The sequence below is a fragment of the Homalodisca vitripennis genome, chromosome X (assembly GCF_021130785.1).
Source record: "Homalodisca vitripennis isolate AUS2020 chromosome X, UT_GWSS_2.1, whole genome shotgun sequence".
In the NCBI taxonomy this organism is placed as follows: domain Eukaryota; kingdom Metazoa; phylum Arthropoda; class Insecta; order Hemiptera; family Cicadellidae; genus Homalodisca; species Homalodisca vitripennis.
The window spans coordinates 147,199,056-147,218,443 of NC_060215.1; the positions used below are offsets into that span (position 1 = coordinate 147,199,056).

General features: G+C 35.3%; 1 protein-coding gene across 1 annotated transcript in view; it reads left to right on the forward strand.

Annotated features, from left to right (window-relative positions):
• The window catches only part of LOC124369659 (ectopic P granules protein 5 homolog), a 335,562-nt gene that overhangs the window by 110,347 nt on the left and 205,827 nt on the right, over positions 1-19,388 (forward strand). The window contains exons 13-15 of the mRNA XM_046827710.1: positions 3,155-3,327; positions 5,837-5,960; positions 15,866-16,054. Of these exons, the coding sequence (XP_046683666.1) occupies positions 3,155-3,327; positions 5,837-5,960; positions 15,866-16,054 (486 nt within the window). The remainder of the gene's footprint in view (positions 1-3,154; positions 3,328-5,836; positions 5,961-15,865; positions 16,055-19,388) is intronic.

Here is a 19,388-nt window from a genome sequence, read left to right on the forward strand (position 1 = left end):
CTAACACGATGCCACCTACCTGCAACTAGGACTACACCCGCAACTGCCACTTCAATAGATATTTTATGTACTAACCTATCCTCTGATAATTTTGACATAACAATCCACGAAAACAGATCACTCTGGACAACTTGATACTATGGATTTCTGCTCAACAACAATAAAACAAACAGCATTAAACTAAAGAAACCTGTAATGAGAAACTATTAGCTTTAAATGAACTTCTTGGAATTCAGTCATGGGAACGGGTCTACCAATCTCAAATCTCTGAAGATGCATATTACAACTTTATAAGGACTTTGACTACAGCTCTTAATGATATGTCCACCTTTAACAAAAAGTTATAACTAAAAATAGAGCTAAAGTTGCTTTCAATCTTGAAGTGAATGAGCTACAAACATCTGTTATTCAAGCCCGTGACCATTTTTTAGTTACTGACCAAAATGAAGACAAAGCAATAGCTGTATAGAAAAAGAAAACCTATGACCTAAAATTTAAAAAGTTTGAAAGAAGCTAATCAAAAATTTATTGCTGAAGCAAGTAATAAAAGCAAAGCTGTCTGGAAAGTCATTAACAGTGAAAGATCAACCAAACGGGACGTTCCAGATTCTGACTGGAGGTTGAAAATTGCTGACGATTCCATAGAAGATCCTTTTACTGTAGCCGAACAGTATAACTCTTATTTTTCAATAATCACAGAAGAAACCCTTAAACTTAATAAGGACCTAAGTACTACTAATTTTTATACACACATAGCATATTTAGAAAAGAACTCTCATTTAACATAGCAGCTAATGATGAAGTATTGAACGTCATCAATTCTCTAAAAACCTCCTCCTCCTCAGGCTATGATGTAATTTCATCAAAATAACATCAATAAATCCTTGATGCAGGGAGTTTTTCCTTCAAAATTGAAATTGTTTAAGGTTTATCCACTACACAAAAAAGGAAGCAAGCATGACGTAACAAACTTTAGACCGATTTCCTTTGTTCCAACAGTGTCTAAGGTACTGGAAAAAGTAGTACTTTCAAGAATACTGGAACCCCTTCAGTATAATGACCTAATACCAAAAGGACAACATGGGTTCATCCCAAGTAAATCGACTATCACTGCTCTCACTGAACTCATTGAAAAAGTAATTGATAATATCCATTTTGGAAACACTGTCACTACTGTCTTTCTTGACTTAAGTAAAGCTTTTAACTCCTTGTCTCATGAACTTATTATTATCATGATCAGTGCCCTTAGAATAAAAAGAACAGCTCTTAGCTGGATTAAAAGTCACCTTACTGGGCGAGAACAAATAGTCGAGATAAAGCAGAGTGCAAATATTATCACTGAAATTTCCCAGTCAAGACCACAAAACATTATAAGAGGAGTCCCACAAGGGTGAGTACTGGGCACTGTTTTGTTCAATACAATGCAATACAATACAATTTTCTTTATTGCACATTCGTTAAGAATTACAATGGTGTCATAAATACATAAAAGTAAATGTTATTTTTCAGTATTTTCAAAAAATTCCTTTAATGAGTAGACCGGTTTTTTGATCAGCCACTTCTTTAGCTCCTGGTGCAGCTTATTGCCAGTTAGGTCTCTCAGGCAGTACGGTAGGTGGTTCTTCAGTTTACAGCCTGCATAAGAAGGTTTTTTCTCCCAGAGAGTAGTTCGATGTACTGGAAGGACCAGCTTGGAACCATGACAAGTGTTATACTGGTGTAGATCATGGTTTCTTATAGGGTTTATTTTATCTACATGCTTTATAGTTTCATGTATGAAGAGAGCCACCACTGTGAGGATTCCTAGGTTGGTGAAAGCTTGTCTGCAAGTCTGTAGAGGTTCAAGATTAGCAAGAATCCTTATAGCTTTCTTCTGAAGAACAAGGATTTGGTTCATGTTGTGTGCTGAAGTTCCTCCCCACGCTGTCAAGCCATATCTAAGATGTGATTCCATCAGGGCGAAGTAAGCTGTCTTGGCTGCAGAGAGTCCACCAATGTATTTAATTCTTCGGACGACATATATTCCAGCACTGATTATTTTGCACAGGTGGTCTATGTGCTCTGTCTATGTTAATTTGTTGTCAAGTTCATACTCTTTACATAACATAACAAGGACCACCTGAATTAGAGAGAGTGGATGAACTAAAACATCTAGGTGTTTCTTGTCCAAAAAACTGTCATGGACCTGCCATGTAGATAGTCTCTGCCCAAAACTAAGCTGTGCCATCTTTGCCCTTAGTAGATTTAAAGCAACTGACTTATCATCCGCCTTAAGGATTTCTTATTTTGCCCTTTTTGACTGTCATCTGTGATATGGAATAACTCCATGGGGTGGCTCCTCGACTGGCAACCTCCAGAGGATATTAATTCTTCAAAAGCGAGCAATAAATGTTATGGCCGACCTCCCTCATTTTGACAGCTGTAGAGGAGCTTTTAAGGACCTATAAATCCTTAGTTACCTCAATATACATAATAAAGGTAATTATTTATGTCTCAAAACAAAATTTGTTGAGAAATGAGGAGGTGCACACTCATCAAACTAGAATAACTCAGCCATATCACCAACCAGCTCACAGAACCACTCTCAACACCAAACAAACCATCATTTGCTGGAGCCAAGCTTTTTAACAAACTTCCTGAAGACCTTAAAAGTTGTAACCCGAAGACACTGAAAAGACAACTACATGACTGGCTGGTGAAAAGTCCATCTGCAGTATGGAAGAATTCTATTGTATCCTTAACTTTTAATTTTTGTCCTAGTGTTTAAGTTTATTCTATTGTAATTTGTAACCAATTTATTCTTTTCACTATTCATTTATTTTGTGACAAATATTCTGTTCTCAATGATCACAATAAAGGTTTCTCAATTCTATTTTGTTGTTGTTGTAATTATTGTTACAGTTATAGACTTATTGGTATTGTCGACTATTTTATATTGATGCATTAGATTTTTGGGTATTTTATTATTGTTGTTGCTAATTTAATATTGACTTTGTGCATTACACAAATTATGTTTAAAGACAATTAAATTCTTGATTCTTTGATTCTGTCTAAATTTGATATGAAAGTAACATTTATGACATCATTATTTGTATTGTTTTGCTGGTGTATGCCAGAATCACATTTTCCGTTCCGACACTGAACTCTGTTGCAGTTATGCCTTTACCTGGTAAAAGACCTTCCACTGAGCCTGTGGCGGCCCAAAGACTCGGACCTCACCATCCTGGAACACTGGCTGCTGCAGTCAGGCATCACCTCTGTTAGACACGCTCTAGCAAGGCACATCATCTCCAGTCTCAACCTGGGCTACGCCACTGATGATCTCAGGTGAGTTCAACTGTTACCTGCAGATAGCTACAAATTACAGCCTCCATATCCCTTAGCAGTTACCACAGCTACTATAGACAATTATATTCCAATGTACGTATATAATGGATATTTTAATGCATATTTTCCATAAATAACAGTTTTTTAAGTTATTTATGTACAAGAACACTAACTTTCGTGTTACTACTTTTAAGTTTTGTAACTACTTAGAGAATATATTTGTATTGTATTGTTAAACGTTACAGACATTATTTACAACAGAATATGTAGGTCTAATTTAGATTATACTGTGTATTCATATATTGTAAAGCTAGAGTTAGACTTCGAATGTTTTTGGCTTATTGAGACTCCAGCAGTCTAGTCCTAGGGTGAACAAGGTTGGACACCTGCTATATTGCGTACGGAAATATTAATGAAATAACATTCTTGTTAATAAGTTTTTACTCTGGCTAGTAAATATTACTTTTGGCCAATGATAAAATCCAATTCTGGAAGATAATCTTAACAAGTTGAGATTCTGTCAACTGTGTTTTAATGTAAATTTAAGTGTTTAATATATTTTTCTCATCTGCATCTGATGCATATCATATTTGAGCTATGAAACTAATCCTAAGTTTTACTCCACTGCTTAAACTCATTTTTTATCATGCAAGATTCTGTTCAGTACTTTGGAGTTAGAGTGGTCCTATTTTGAAGCTCTTTTCCCCAACAGGTAATTGGATGGTTATACTATCACAGTTTGCTATCTGTAATTTGTAAAACCACTAATTTCTAATATCCACAAAACTCTTGTAAACTCATGTCTTCAATTGGTAAAGATAAAATTTATCTAAAGGTTTACACCAAACAATGCCTCTAGTGTTCTTTCCGTTCCCTTTAAACCTTTGTACTCAGATGGGGTCATTATGAATATTCCTCTAAGGCGTTAGACAACCAGAAGTGACCTCAACATTCTGTATCCGTGGAAACATTACTATTTTAATTTATAATTGTTACTTCCCATCTTTTGTATCTGTTCTATAAGCTATAATCACCTACACTTGTATCACCTGTTTTGGTCTTAACAACGTAATCTGTCTATTTGCACTCCGTGCTGTGCTAACTTGCTCAAACGATTGAAGTGTACAAATTAGTTTTTGGATGAAATTAGAAATGAGAAGAAAGTAGATTTATTGCTAGATTTTGATGAGAATGAGTCAAATAGTGAAAGTAATATTGACTCATACTTTTGTAATTAGGTAATACGTTCCATCAAGCTACACATATTTATTTTATATAGCTCCACAGTTTTAGTAGAAAGAGATTATTCAAATGTATGTGATTTATCTTTTTAATGGCTACCACATCCATGTCAGGCATATGTTGACAAAACAATTTCGAGTAGGTGGGGGAAATATGCCAGTGGAAAGTGGCAGAGTGGTGAGTGGTGAGTGTCCATGTGACCAGTCATGACTGTGTAGATAAGAAATAATACAATAATGTCTAGGATTGGCCTTTTCAGGGGAAATGGTTAATATAAATAAATGAGCAATTTTTGATGTTTCTGATTAGAAAAGAGCAAGACTCACTTATCTAGAATTTCATCTGTATACAAAAAGTACCCAAATGGTTAGACTAGTGAATAATTATTAGCCATACAAGTAATAGTTAAAAAGATTTTTTGTAGCCATGAGCTGTTCTTATCACAAGTTGTTCAAGTCCGTACACGAGTACCCAAAAGTTACATTTACGAATGAACAGGCAAGTAATTATAATAAATGTTTCTAGCCATGAGTTGTTCTTGTCACTAGCTAGTGAATGAATGAATGTTTATTCCATCAACTGTACATGAAATACACTTAAAAATGACAATAGTAAAGCACTAAACAGAATTGTTTTGAAAAACAATAGTTTACTATTTATCTAGCTAAAACATTACTTAAAGATATTACTACAAAAGTAATGAATAAGTAGCCATACAAGTAATAATTTAAAACTTGTTTTAAGCATGAGCTATTCTTGTCACTAGTTGTTCAAGCCATACACAAGTACCTAATCGGTTACACTAATGAATAAGTAGCCATACAAGTAATAATTAAAACTTTTTAAGCATGAGCTGTTCTTGTCACTAGTTGTTCAAGTCCATACACAAGTACCTAATCGGTTACACTAATGAATAAGTAGCCATACAAGTAATAATTAAAACTTTTTAAGCATGAGCTGTTCTTGTCACTAGTTGTTCAAGTCCATACACAAGTACCTAATCGGTTACACTAATGAATAAGTAGCCATACAAGTAATAATTAAAACTTTTTAAGCATGAGCTGTTCTTGTCACTAGTTGTTCAAGTCCATACACAAGTACCCAATCGGTTACACTAATGAATAAGTAGCCATACAAGTAATAATTAAAACTTTTTAAGCATGAGCTATTCTTGTCACTAGTTGTTCAAGTCCATACACAAGTACCTAATCGGTTACACTAATGAATAAGTAGCCATACGAGTTATAATTAAAAAAATGTTTTGTAGCCATGAGCTGTTCTTATCACGAGCTGTTCACGTCCGTATCGCAATGATGGTGCTGAAGACAGCTGTGCAGTATTGTCCTCAAAGTCCACCGGAGGGTAACACCATATCTGATACTGTTAAACAGGTAGACACTACTTCTGTATGTAGTCATTACCTAGAGACGTACAATTGACGGTAGGGATGGGCTGATACCGAACCAATTTCATTCTAATTCCTTTACCTGTATTATTTGTTATTAAGGATATAATGGTTTTGGTTTGTTATCGTTAAATCAAATTTGATCAGTGGGAGCAGACAGCTAAAGGTTTCAAACCACTCTTAGCTGTGAGATATTATTTCATGATATAATTGAAAATTCATTTATTTTCAGAAATGGATTGATTACATTGCAGTATAGGAATAACTATATCTAACCCCCTAGCATTGCTAATCAAGGGAGAACATTTGATAAAAAACCGTTTTTTGAATATATTAAACATACTTCACATACATATTGTTTTACATAAATATATCTATATTAATGTTAATTACATTAATTCAGCAATAAATAATTCCTATAATAATAAACAAGTTAAAATAATTTGTAGGTATTAAACATATTTATTCTTACAATAACAAATACAGAAATTCTTTTTGTTTGAAAATGAAGCTAATGTGATGGGCCATAAACCTGAATCGGAAGATATGATTATTTTGTATATTGTTTCTTCTTGAACATTTTAATAGTGATTATTTTGTGTGAGCACTGGCTAAAGTTGCTTGTGAGTGCGTTACTCTGAATTTATGGATTGCTGAATCGTATGACTTTATTTATACTTTTTAAAAAGAATTGTGTTATTAAACTAAAAATCTCGTCCTTTATCTATAAAGATAAAATAGTTTTTAAACTTTTTCTATTTGATTTTTATTCTGAAGGTGTTGCAGTTCTCTCGATAATGAATTTATTAGGCTCTGTATTCTAAATTCGGGTAATAATTTGCCATAGTTATTTTTATAGACAATAGACAAATCTTTTTATTTACATGATCGTAAAGAACAGTATAGTGTTACATATTTAAACAGTCATAACTCAGAAATAAGCTATAGAAGAGATAAGTAGAGCAATTTTGGAAAAGTTCATCTGAGATGTGCACTCCTTGCTCTCTCAACAAATTCATCCAGGCTGTAGATGGTTTCGGACATGAGCCAGCTACGTAGTCTCTGCTTTAAGGAAATGTGATTCCCCTTCTTGATTTCAGGTGGTAGTAAGTTGTATAGCTTTACACCTACAAAGCTATATTATGACGTTGAACTAAAAAGTTTCTGTATCTTAATTGTAATCTACATATAATAAAATTCTAAATTCTTCTCTGCAACTGTCTCGTGCTTTCGGTTTGCTAATGATCTTGTAGCTGACTTCTGCATGCGAGTATATGAGTTAAGTTGGTATCGGATGTGCTAACACAGACCACTAAACCATATCTCAAGCATGCGATCTTTGCTGTATCAATGTATGTGTCAAATTTGAGTCTAGGGTGAGACCCAGAAGGTCAGTTTGGTCAATATCACGAACGGCTGGGATTTGTTCATCTCTTCTACTGAAGTTGATCTGTTTTGTTTTAGTAGGGTTTGCTACTAGGCTATTTGCTGGACAGTAGTCATATATCACGTTTAGGGTGTAAGTAAGCGTTTTAAAATTTTGTTTGGATTGTTATCATTGGTATCTCAAATGAAAGCTCTTGGCAGTATATTGTAATGTCAATAGGTTTTAGGTTAGTATTATGAAGCTCATATATGAATTGAACTTACATCATATCAATATTAGGGATGTATGAATTTTACCAAGCTCTACAAGTAGATAATTTGATATTCTAATTCCATATTAAATTCATCCTCAACCCAGTTTTAAAATTTCAAAGTGTAATAAAGCAAAGTCATAAGATTTATCCTTATTTGGATCCTCATCTTCTGAACTTGGTTCTTCAAAGTCACTCATACTCATTGTCACTGTAACCAAACTGATGTGGCTCTCAGGCTGTTTCCGATAGTTGTCAGGGAGAACTTACTAAACAAAGAAAACTGCAAATCTTACAATCAAGACGTTAGAACGCATAATCTCAATATCAACAACAAACACTGACAGTTGGATAAAGGATTGTCAGCATCAAACATCTAAATGAATGCGTAATATATGTTTGGTAAATCGAGCCGGCATCCGAGTTTTCAATTAAACCTTATAAAATAATATATTGGCCCGATCAGATAACAATTTATATAAATAGTGTCCCACGAAGAGGTTTAAACGTTTGATTTTATATTACTTGCTCGTTTATGCACCAAACATTTTCAAACTATACAAAATTAATAAAGTAGGTTTTAAAAATATTCTGTGAAAATTAAAGTTCCCTAACAATTGTAGAAACAAAATGGTGACATATTGAAAATTTTACCAAAAATTCATTTCTTGAATTACTTGATTTGATTACTAGCACTCATTGTTGAAAACAGCTGTTTGATTGAAGAATATTGCTTGTGCTATAAAAACATAACCTAAACTCCTCCATTACATTTTTACTGGTATTGAAATTCACTTTTAATGTTGAACAAAAAGTGAAATGTTATGCGTGGAATATTGCTTTTGGCAACATTACAGAAGCAATTAGACAATTTCAGGTTGCCTACCCAGGAGTTGAACCACGTAGCAATCCAACAATACCTAATTGGAAAAATCTTTTGTTAGAAACTGCAAGTGTCGTAAAAAAGCACTCTAGAGCATCAAATGATGAAAGAGAAGTACTAGTATGCGCATCAATGCTCCGCTCTCCAGGTAAACCGAAATCACTAAGGAAGGTTGAACTTGAAACTGGTGTTCCAAAGTTTTCAGTACAGAGAATAATTAAGAAAAACAAAATTAAATTTTACAAAAGTCACCTGGTCCATAATCTTCTTGAAGATGATCCGGACAGGAGAGTGGAAATTAGTTCTCGTATCATTGAGTTCCATGAGCTAGATCCTAATTGGTACACTCAAACTTTTTTCAGACGAGTCCACTTTCTACCGCAATGGTGCTGTAAATAGGCATAATTGTAATTATTACACCACCGGTAATCCACACATTCTTGAACAGACTCTACTGAAATCAAAAGGAATTACTGTTTGGACAGCAGTCATTTGTATTGGGGTGCTATCATACAACATTTCAGACAGTACAAGGACTGGGAATAGGTATGAACAGGTTTTAAATGAACAAGTCTTGCCTCATTTTACGGTACCAGAAATGGATCAAGTAATCTTCCAACAAGATGGTGGTAAAATCAAATCTAAGATGACGGACATTCATCATTCACGTTATAGTGCTCCCTCTTTTTAGTGAAGTTTAGGTTGTAAAAACCAACAAATACCTACCTGGCTACTCTACAAAACATACCTCTCTACTGTAAGTTGACTTTAAAATGAGAAACCAAGACTTTAATACCTTGAACACAAGAACATTTCCAAGAAACAAGACACACTGCTACACAAGCTTTACTTAGTAGCTTAAACTCATTAACCAAGACAATTAATCACAACTAAGAGCTTTAAACAAATATCATGATAATATTTATGTCAATAACTAAGGCAAATAATTATTACAGAAAGGTTTAACTCAATATACAATACTAATAAAAAGAGAACTAAATCAGTGATGTCACAAAAACTGCCAACACACGGTTGCTTGTATGCGTCACTGTTTACAACAGTTGTTGATTGAAACTCATCACTGCTAAGACAATCTCACTGGTGCCACACCATATGTAACAAGATGCTGACCTACATACTATGTCAGCGGTGCTGACCTACAAACTATGTCAGCGGTGCTGACCTACATACTATGTCAGCGGTACTGACCTACATACTATGTCAGCGGTGCTGACCTACATACTATGTGGTGCTGACCTACATACTATGTCAGTGGTGCTGACCTACATACTATGTCAGTGGTGTGCTGACCTACATACTATGTGGTGCTGACCTACATACTATGTCAGTGGTGCTGACCTACAAACTATGTCAGCGGTACTGACCTACATACTATGTAAGCGGTACTGACCTACATACTATGTCAGTGGTGTGCTGACCTACATACTATGTCAGTGGTGTGCTGACCTACAGACTATGTCAACGGTGCTGACCTACATACTATGTCAGTGGTGTGCTGACCTACATACTATGTCAGTGGTGTGCTGACCTACAGACTATGTCAACGGTGCTGACCTACGTACTATGTCAGCAGTGCTGACCTACGTACTATGTCAGCAGTGCTGACCTACGTACTACGTCAGCGGTGCTGACCTACATACTATGTCAGCGGTGCTGACCTACATACTATGTGGTGCTGACCTACATACTATGTCAGTGGTGCTGACCTACATACTATGTCAGTGGTGTGCTGACCTACATACTATGTGGTGCTGACCTACATACTATGTCAGTGGTGCTGACCTACATACTATGTCAGCGGTACTGACCTACATACTATGTCAGCGGTACTGACCTACATACTATGTCAGTGGTGTGCTGACCTACATACTATGTCAGTGGTGTGCTGACCTACAGACTATGTCAACGGTGCTGACCTACATACTATGTCAGTGGTGTGCTGACCTACATACTATGTCAGTGGTGTGCTGACCTACAGACTATGTCAACGGTGCTGACCTACGTACTATGTCAGCAGTGCTGACCTACGTACTATGTCAGCAGTGCTGACCTATATACTATGTCAGGGGTGCTGACCTACATACTATGTCAACGGTGCTGACCTACGTACTATGTCAGCAGTGCTGACCTACGTACTACGTCAGCGGTGCTGACCTACATACTACGTCAGGGGTGCTGACCTACATACTATGTCAGCGGTGCTGACCTACATACTATGTGTAACTTTTGAAGACCATGATTAAGAAAAAGAGGAAACAATAAAAAAAATACGAAAAAACAATAAAGAAGCAACAAAAACTAATAGAAACCCTTAAACTACAAAAATTGGAACCAAACAAGGAACGTAACAAAATTACAGAGGACGCTGGAACACAAACAAGCAACACTACTCCATCTACTGAGAGTAACACTCATCTGTTTGTTGAAATTGAACAAATAAAAATTAGGCTAAGACTACTCGAAAACTTACCCAGCTCCACAAACCACAAGACCACTGCACCCCCTGGAGGCATTTCAGATCTGAACCATTATCTATTGACAACTTCTGAGACAACAGATAATAACCTAACTCCTGGAGCCAGACAAACCAGCAGACAAAAACTGAACCAATACCCTTTGACAACTCCTGAGACAACCGAGAACAACATAACTCCTAGAGCCAGACAAAACAGCAGACAAAAACTGAACCAATACCCTTTGACAACTCCTGAGACAACCGATAACAACATAACTCCTGGAACCAGACAAACCAGAAGACAAAAACTGAACCACCACCCTTCGACAACTTCTGAGACAACCAACAACAACCTAACCCCTGGAACCAGACAATCCAGAAGACAAAAACTGAACCAATACCCTTTGACAACTCCTGAGACAACCGAGAACAACATAACTCCTGGAACCAGACAAACCAGAAGACAAAAACTGAACCACCACCCTTCGACAACTTCTGAGGCAACCAACAACAACCTAACCCCTGGAGCCAGACGAACCAGCAGACAAAAACTGAACCACCACCCTTCGACAACTTCTGAGACAACCAACAACAACCTAACCCCTGGAACCAGACAAACCAGAAGACAAAAACTGAACCAATACCCTTTGACAACTCCTGAGACAACCGAGAACAACATAACTCCTGGAACCAGACAAACCAGAAGACAAAAACTGAACCACCACCCTTCGACAACTTCTGAGACAACCAACAACAACCTAACCCCTGGAACCAGACAAACCAGAAGACAAAAACTGAACCACCACCCTTCGACAACTTCTGAGACAACCAACAACAACCTAACCCCTGGAACCAGACAATCCAGAAGACAAAAATGAACCACCACATTTTGACAAATAACCAGATTACAACACGAATCCAAGTAAGAGATGGCCCTGAAAAAACACAAACAAAGCTTGAAAACAAATGTTTTTAGTGTCTCACTTCAAGCATTAAAGTATCGAGCCACTTATCCCTCCATTTAACCCAATAAGACATACGCCAATAAACCTACCCCACCAAGAAACAGAAGAAATCAAGACACTCAAAAAAAATAAAAGTTGGAAATGTTTTACAACAGTCTGAACCCCGGAAAAACTCAAAGTAACAATGTCACCTCCCATCACAGCCACTAAACTTAGACCTGGTGAAACTATAGCAGACTTTTATAACAACCACACTGAGAAGCTAACTGAGAAAACTACAAGACAAGAGGTTCTACATTGTCTATATAATTCAAATAGCACTTGCCCTGAAACAATCACAATGATTTCATATTCTGACAACTCTGAAGAAACACAGAACAATAACTCTTAGAGGTCCTCTTGAAGGGAAAAGAGCAACCGTAACAACAGCCACATCAAAAAATCTAAATATTAAGCTCAACAAACTTAACACTTCTTTATCAAAACATTAACTGGCTATCAAACAAAACTGACAGGTTAAATCATTTCCTGAGCGACAGTAAACCAGATTTTTTAATATTAACGGAACATGTACTTTCACAAGAAAACTTAGAGAAAACAAGCATAGAAGGCTATTCTCTTGTTGGAGGCTTTTCAAGAAAAAAACACATCAAAGGAGGTGTAGTAGGTTATGCTAAACAAGGCCTTGAAAACTGTATAAAGATGATTGAAACTAGTAAAGAAGATACAGAGCTTATCTGTGAGACAGCCCTTTTTGAAATCAAACTCAAAAAGAAGGAAACAATAAATGTGCTAGGAGTTTATAGACCACCAAGTGCAAAAGTAGAACAAGCTATTGACATCCTGACATAAGAATTAGACTAAGTCCTTAACACACACAGACAAATAGTAATCATGGGAGACATAAATGTTGAAAATTTACAAGCAAGCAATGACAAAACTCAACTAGAGGAACTTCTCACTTCATTTAACATTTCAAGGATACAACTCCCACCCACAAGAATTGCACATGAAACATCAAATAGAAAACACAGCCTTTAATATATTTCATAATATCATCCAAACAGCTCTTGACAGCTCCTACCCTTTGAAAACATTGAAGAATAAATGCTACAAGAACCAGATCTGGGACGATGAGTGTACAAGACTTAAAGATAGGTACATTCAAGCCTTAGAAAAAGACAATGCACTGGACTAACTGAGGACAAAACAGAGACAGCAAACAGGAAAAAGGATTATGACATGAAGCTTAAAACCCTCAGAAAAGAATCTAGAGCAGCACATATAAGCAATGTAGAAAATAAATCTTAGGCCCTCTGGCAGATAATAAATAATGAAAAGACAGCCAGACATAATTCAAACAATCAAATTTATCTCCACAAAGAGGGTAAAATAATATATGACCCCATAGAAATAACAAATTGCCTTAACAACTGTTTCTCCTCCATAGCATATACAACCCTCCAAAACAATCACTTAAATATTACAAACCCCAAAACAGGATCCACCACCACCACCACCACCACTTATAAACAATTCTTTCCAATTTAAACAGACAACAATAAATGAAATAGAGAAGGCAATAGATTCTTTAAAACCAAAAACCTCTTCTGGCACAGACGAAATCTCATCAAAATTTGCTAAAACCTGTAAAAAAGAACTATCCGGTCCCCTTACTCACATTGTAAACAGATCACTACAACAGGGAATTTTTCCTACCAAACTAAAAATAACCAAAGTATGCCCAAAATATAAAAAAGGACCCACCACTGACATGAGCTGCTATAGGCCCATTTCGCTAATATCTACATTTTCAAAAATCATTGAAAAAGTTGTTTTTAAAAGACTAATGGAACACCTTGAACACAATAACCTCTTAACTAATAATCAACATGGATTTATAAAAGGTTGATCCATAACCACAGCCCTAATACAACTTGTAGAACATGTCATAGACCAATTAGAAGAAGGCTGCATTGCTACCAGTCTATTCCTTGATTTTACAAAAGCATTTGAATGTCTAAACCACAAAGTACTCATTAAAAAACTAAAGAACTTGGGTATAAAAGGAAAGGCAGCAGACTGGTTCTGGAGTTACCTAAATGACAGGAAACAGTTAGTAGAAATTGACTACATCAAGAACAACTTATTACAAAAAGCCCAATCACAAGTTACTAATGTACAGCTGGGAGTGCCACAAGGATCGGTACTGGGACCAGTCTTATTCCTGCTTCTTACTAACGATCTGCCCAATTACTTGGGACACCTCTGTCACACAGTTATGTATGCAGATGACACTGTCATTACAATAGCCAACAAAAGTAATCAAGAACTTTCTGAAAACCTAATCACCACTTTAAACACAACTAAACAGTACTGCCACTCAAACAATTTGATATTAAACAATAGTAAAACCGTCCCTAATACATTTTTCTACAAAACACAAAAACACAAATTTTCCAACCCCCATCCTAGAACCAAAAAAGCAAACACAACACCTTGGTATACTAATTGATGAACACTTAACCTGGAAACCACACATCGAACAGCTTTGCAAAAAACTAAGCACCAGCATCTATGTAATACGTAGAATAAAACAAATCAGCAGCAAAGACTGAGCTAAAATTGCTTATTTTTCATTGTTTGAGTCACATCTCAGATACGGCATAGCTGTGTGGGGAGGTGCCACCAAATACAACATGGAGAGAGTCCTCAAACAGCAAAAGCAAGCAATAAGATGCCTAGCAGGACTCCAGTTTCAAGAAAGCTGCCGTGATGCATTCAAACAACTGAAGATCCTCACCATAGTAAACCTCTACATTCAAGAAGTAATCCTGCTTGCTGTCAACTCAAGAAAAACCAGAAACAGAGACTTCCATCAGCATTACACTCGTAACGCTTTAAACTTTACTCTTCCAGTTCACCACCTGAGTCTCTCTGAAAAGAAGCCGTCATACAAAGGAGCTCTTTACTTCAATAAACTTCCAGAACCTCTAAGAAAAGAACCACCAAAATGTCTTAAAAATGCACTGACCAACTGGCTACAAGAAAGACTATTTTATTCAGAAAATGAATTCTTAAATAATTTAATTTAATTAGAAACATGATATGTACTATATGACGCAGTGTACTATTATCAACTGAATATGTCAATAAAGAATTTGTCTATTGTCTATTGTCTTGATGGTGCTCCTCCTCATTTCAAAAATCCTGTCAAGCGATTAGTGAATGACAACCTTCATGGCCATTGGATTGTGGTCGTGGAAGTGATTTTTTAGATTGGCCACCCCGATTCCCAGATTTACCTGTGTGTGATTTCTTTCTGTGAGATAACTTAGTGTAGTTTTTCAAAATGCCACCATTTTGTTTCAACAATTGCCAGAGAGCTGAAATTGTTACAGAATACTTTTAAACCTTATTTAATGAATGTGTAGAGTTTGAAAATGTTACGTGCATAAATGGGCAAGTAATCTTCGTGGGACACCAGGTCTATAGGGTGTTCAAAAAAGAGTGTCACAAACTTCTGTGGCTGATAGTACTTATTATCCCAATAAAAAGTGTTTTAAAAACATAGGTCAAGAAATGAGTAGTTTAGTTGCTAGCTACCATTTTGTTATTAAATAATTATCTATAGAACTAGTAAAGTTAAAAATCTCAAACTTTGCATAGTGGTTATGACAAATAATATATAATCTAAAAATTTCTGTGATGTCATTTAATATTAAGAAAAAAATTTTAAAGTTAAATAACAGTACAGTTATAACAACAGATTTACTGGATACCAACTCTTTTGTAATTTTTACAATTTTAATACTAGAGTAAAATGTTATAAACCTGACCTAAATCGGACAACCAAGCTGGAATATTTATTTGGTGGATAATTTAAAAGCCTAATGTGTGAGGAAGTATATTGAAGACGTGATTGTGTAGATGGCAACACTGGCAGCTCTGATGGTGCGGCCCAGCAGCAGCGAGCAGGCCGTCACAGTGTGGGTGTGGCAGACAGCCTACAAGCTGAGAGTACACTTGCTAGACAGGTCAGACGCAGAGGTGCGCATCACACTTGCAAACCCCATGGCTGGACTCAGTATTGTACCGGACATGGACGCTGCTTCAGAGGTACCCGACTCTTTTCTCACTCTTAGATTAAGCTTTTTTGCAGTTCATGTTTTAGAAAGATGTGAAAATGCTATTACATATTAAATTTGTAAGGTGTTAGCAAATACTTTTACTTGTTCATAGATTCAATTCCGTTCTATTCAAAATATCTTTATTCCATCTTGATATACAAGACACTTCATGAGAATAGAATCACACAAATGGTGAATCCTTACAACTAACTCACATTAAGCCTGGTGTAATAAATTTATTACAATTACACCATCCTTCTTGTGATTGAGGAACTCCACGATTGAATAACGTGGAGACTTCTTTAAATGTATTTCAAACGTTTTTGTCCACTATGAGAAGTTTTTTTAGTACAAAATTCCAAATTGTGTTTATCAACTTTAAATTTAAATCAGTCATTGTAATTACTGCCACTGTTAATCATTGAAGATCCAGTAAGTTGCTCAGCATATTTGTACATCCGAATATATACATAATACAGACAGATAAAATTTCCATTTGTGAGAAAACATTTTTGACTGAATCTGTCTTTAAATTTGTCATAACAGATAACGGTCTAATGGCATAAAGTGTAGTGATTTATTGTTATATACTTTTTTGTAAATAATTTGGTTGAATAATTTTGTAATCTTCTGTTATTAACCAGTTGCAGTATGTTACAGTGTTCAAGTAAACTTTAATACTCAGCTACTGGACCTCAAAACATTATTAAACTATGTGATTTTATGTTGTAATTAATCACGTTCTCTTTTATTATACATAATATGTTCTTAGGTATTTGCAAATTAAGATTTTTAAATCATAAAAAGTAAGGAAATTTCTGATTGTCATTAAAATTTCATATACAGTAATCTAGTAGAATAGTGTCATAGTATGTTTTATTTTACATTGTGGAATACATTTGCTGGACCCATGTTTGATATTCAGCAGGAAGAGGAACTGTTGATTGACACATAGAATGAGGCCTACTTTCGAATGTAGACAATAAATATTCATTTTAGTACAAGTTAACTATCATATTTTGAAACTTCTTTCAAATAGAACTTTACAAAACTAGTGTCTTTATCAAATATTGTACATGACATGCCTGGAAACTGTTTTCTTCATTTGCATGATGATCTTGTGTTAGACTAAATTCCTCTGCCTGCATCTCCTTCCTAGCCTTACACCACAGTATGCAATTTACAATGATTGCCCTTTAGTCATAGTGGTGAATTGCATATCTATTTCTAATAATATGAGGGTGATTCAAATGAAAATCTTAAAATGTTCATACTTTTGATTGAAAAAATAAACAACAAAATTTCATGTAATTTTTCGACTTAGTCTCGCTGACTTGTATTCCATTGCTTGGGGCATAGACACTGCGATGAAAGAATTCTTTTGGTTGTGTGTCTCGCTCCTTGTTCACCGGGCCTTTGACCTCTTTGTCACTTCTGATATGCCTGCTGCCCACTGATTCTTTGAGTGAACCGAACAGATGAAAGTAACTAGGAGCGAGGTCTGGCGAATAAGGAGGATGTGGTCAATAAAGACAATAATAAAGACATTTATTTATCCTTCGGCAAGTCACATAACAAGCAATAGACATCGTCAATACTAGAAACTATTAGTTGACTAATTTGTCACAATAGTGTTTTAAAAATTTAATCCTATTAAGCAATAGTACTCACTAGCCTATACACAATCTAGACTAAGAGTTAAAATTAAATTTAAAATATTCTTCTAGGCTGTACAGTGGATTATTTACAAGCCATTCATGTAATCTCTCTGAAAATTTACAATGGTTTAAATTTTTCCAAGAAACTGGTAACTTATTGAAAAGCCTTATTCCCATGTTTTTATGGTAATTCATTGATTTTGAAAGTCTTAATCTAGGCAGCTCAATTCTTTCTTGGTTTCGTATATTATGAGAGTGTATGGCATTTCTTTGTGTATAAAGATGCAGATTTTTCTTTATTACCATTAATACATAAAAAATATACAAATTTACAACAGTTAAAATGTTTAATTGCCTAAAAAGAGGTCGACAGTGATCACGCGGATTAGAGCCAGTTATGATTCGTATAGCTTTTTTTTGTACAATAAGAACCTTTTGAATGCCTATTCCATTACCCCACACAATTAAACAATATCTTATAATACTTTCAAAAAATGAAAAATAGGCCATTCTTAAATATCTTGGAGACACATTATTTTTAAAGTTTGCAAGTAAATAAATTACTCTAGACAATCTCCTACAAATATAGGCTATATGAGTTTTCCATGACAGATTAGAATCAATATTTACACCTAAAAGCTTCACTGTAGTTAATGAATCTAAGAGATCTTCTGTTTTTAAGGTTACCAACAGATGCTGCGTTTTTTCTTTATTTAGGAATAGTCCATTAGTTTAAAACCAATAAGTTGCCTCTAACAATGTGTTTTCTGAGATTATTTTTAGCTGTTCCACATCATTATGATAAGATAACAATGTTGTATCATCTGCATATATTGTAGAGTAACAGGACAAATTATTGCTTAGGTCATTAATTAAAACTAGAAAGAGTATAGGCCCTAAAACAGACCTCTGAGGTACTCCTAACTTAAATTCTAAAACTTCAGTCAAACTGCCATTGTGGTCGACCAATTGCTTACGCTCTGAAAGATGACTTCAAAATTTCCAAATCTTAGCCATAGAAACCATAATACTCCAACTTACTCAATAAAATTACATGGTTGACTGTGTCAAATGCTTTACTCAGGTCACATAAGGTGACCTGGGCAGCGTTTTTACTCTCTAAGGTCAGTAAAAGTTGATTAATTAAGCCATCAATGGCATGTGTAGTTGATCTACCAGGACGATAACCATACTGACTATCATTAAACAAACCAGAAGACTCAAAATATTTACAAATTTGTATTTTAAGAATTTTTTCTAAGACTTTCCCTATGACTGGGATACAAGAGATCGGACGGTAACTACTGGGTATATCTGGATTACCCTTTTTAAAGATAGGTACCACTCTAGAAAACTTTAAACTATTTGGAAAAACACCATAATTTATACATGTATTAAAACAACAAGTTAATGGTTCAATAATTACCGAAGCAGCCTTTTTTATTAAGTCACTAGACAGTAAGTAGACATCTCTGGATGAAGAATTTTTTAACGAGATTATTATGTTAAACACCTCATTCGAGCTAACTGGTGAAAAGACACAACACGAATTGGCTGACACCAAATTTACACTTTTAAGACACTGCACTGCACTCTCCGGGGAAGCTTTGACTTTTGAACTTATATCTTCTACAGCAGTGATGAAATAGTTGTTGAAGTCATCAG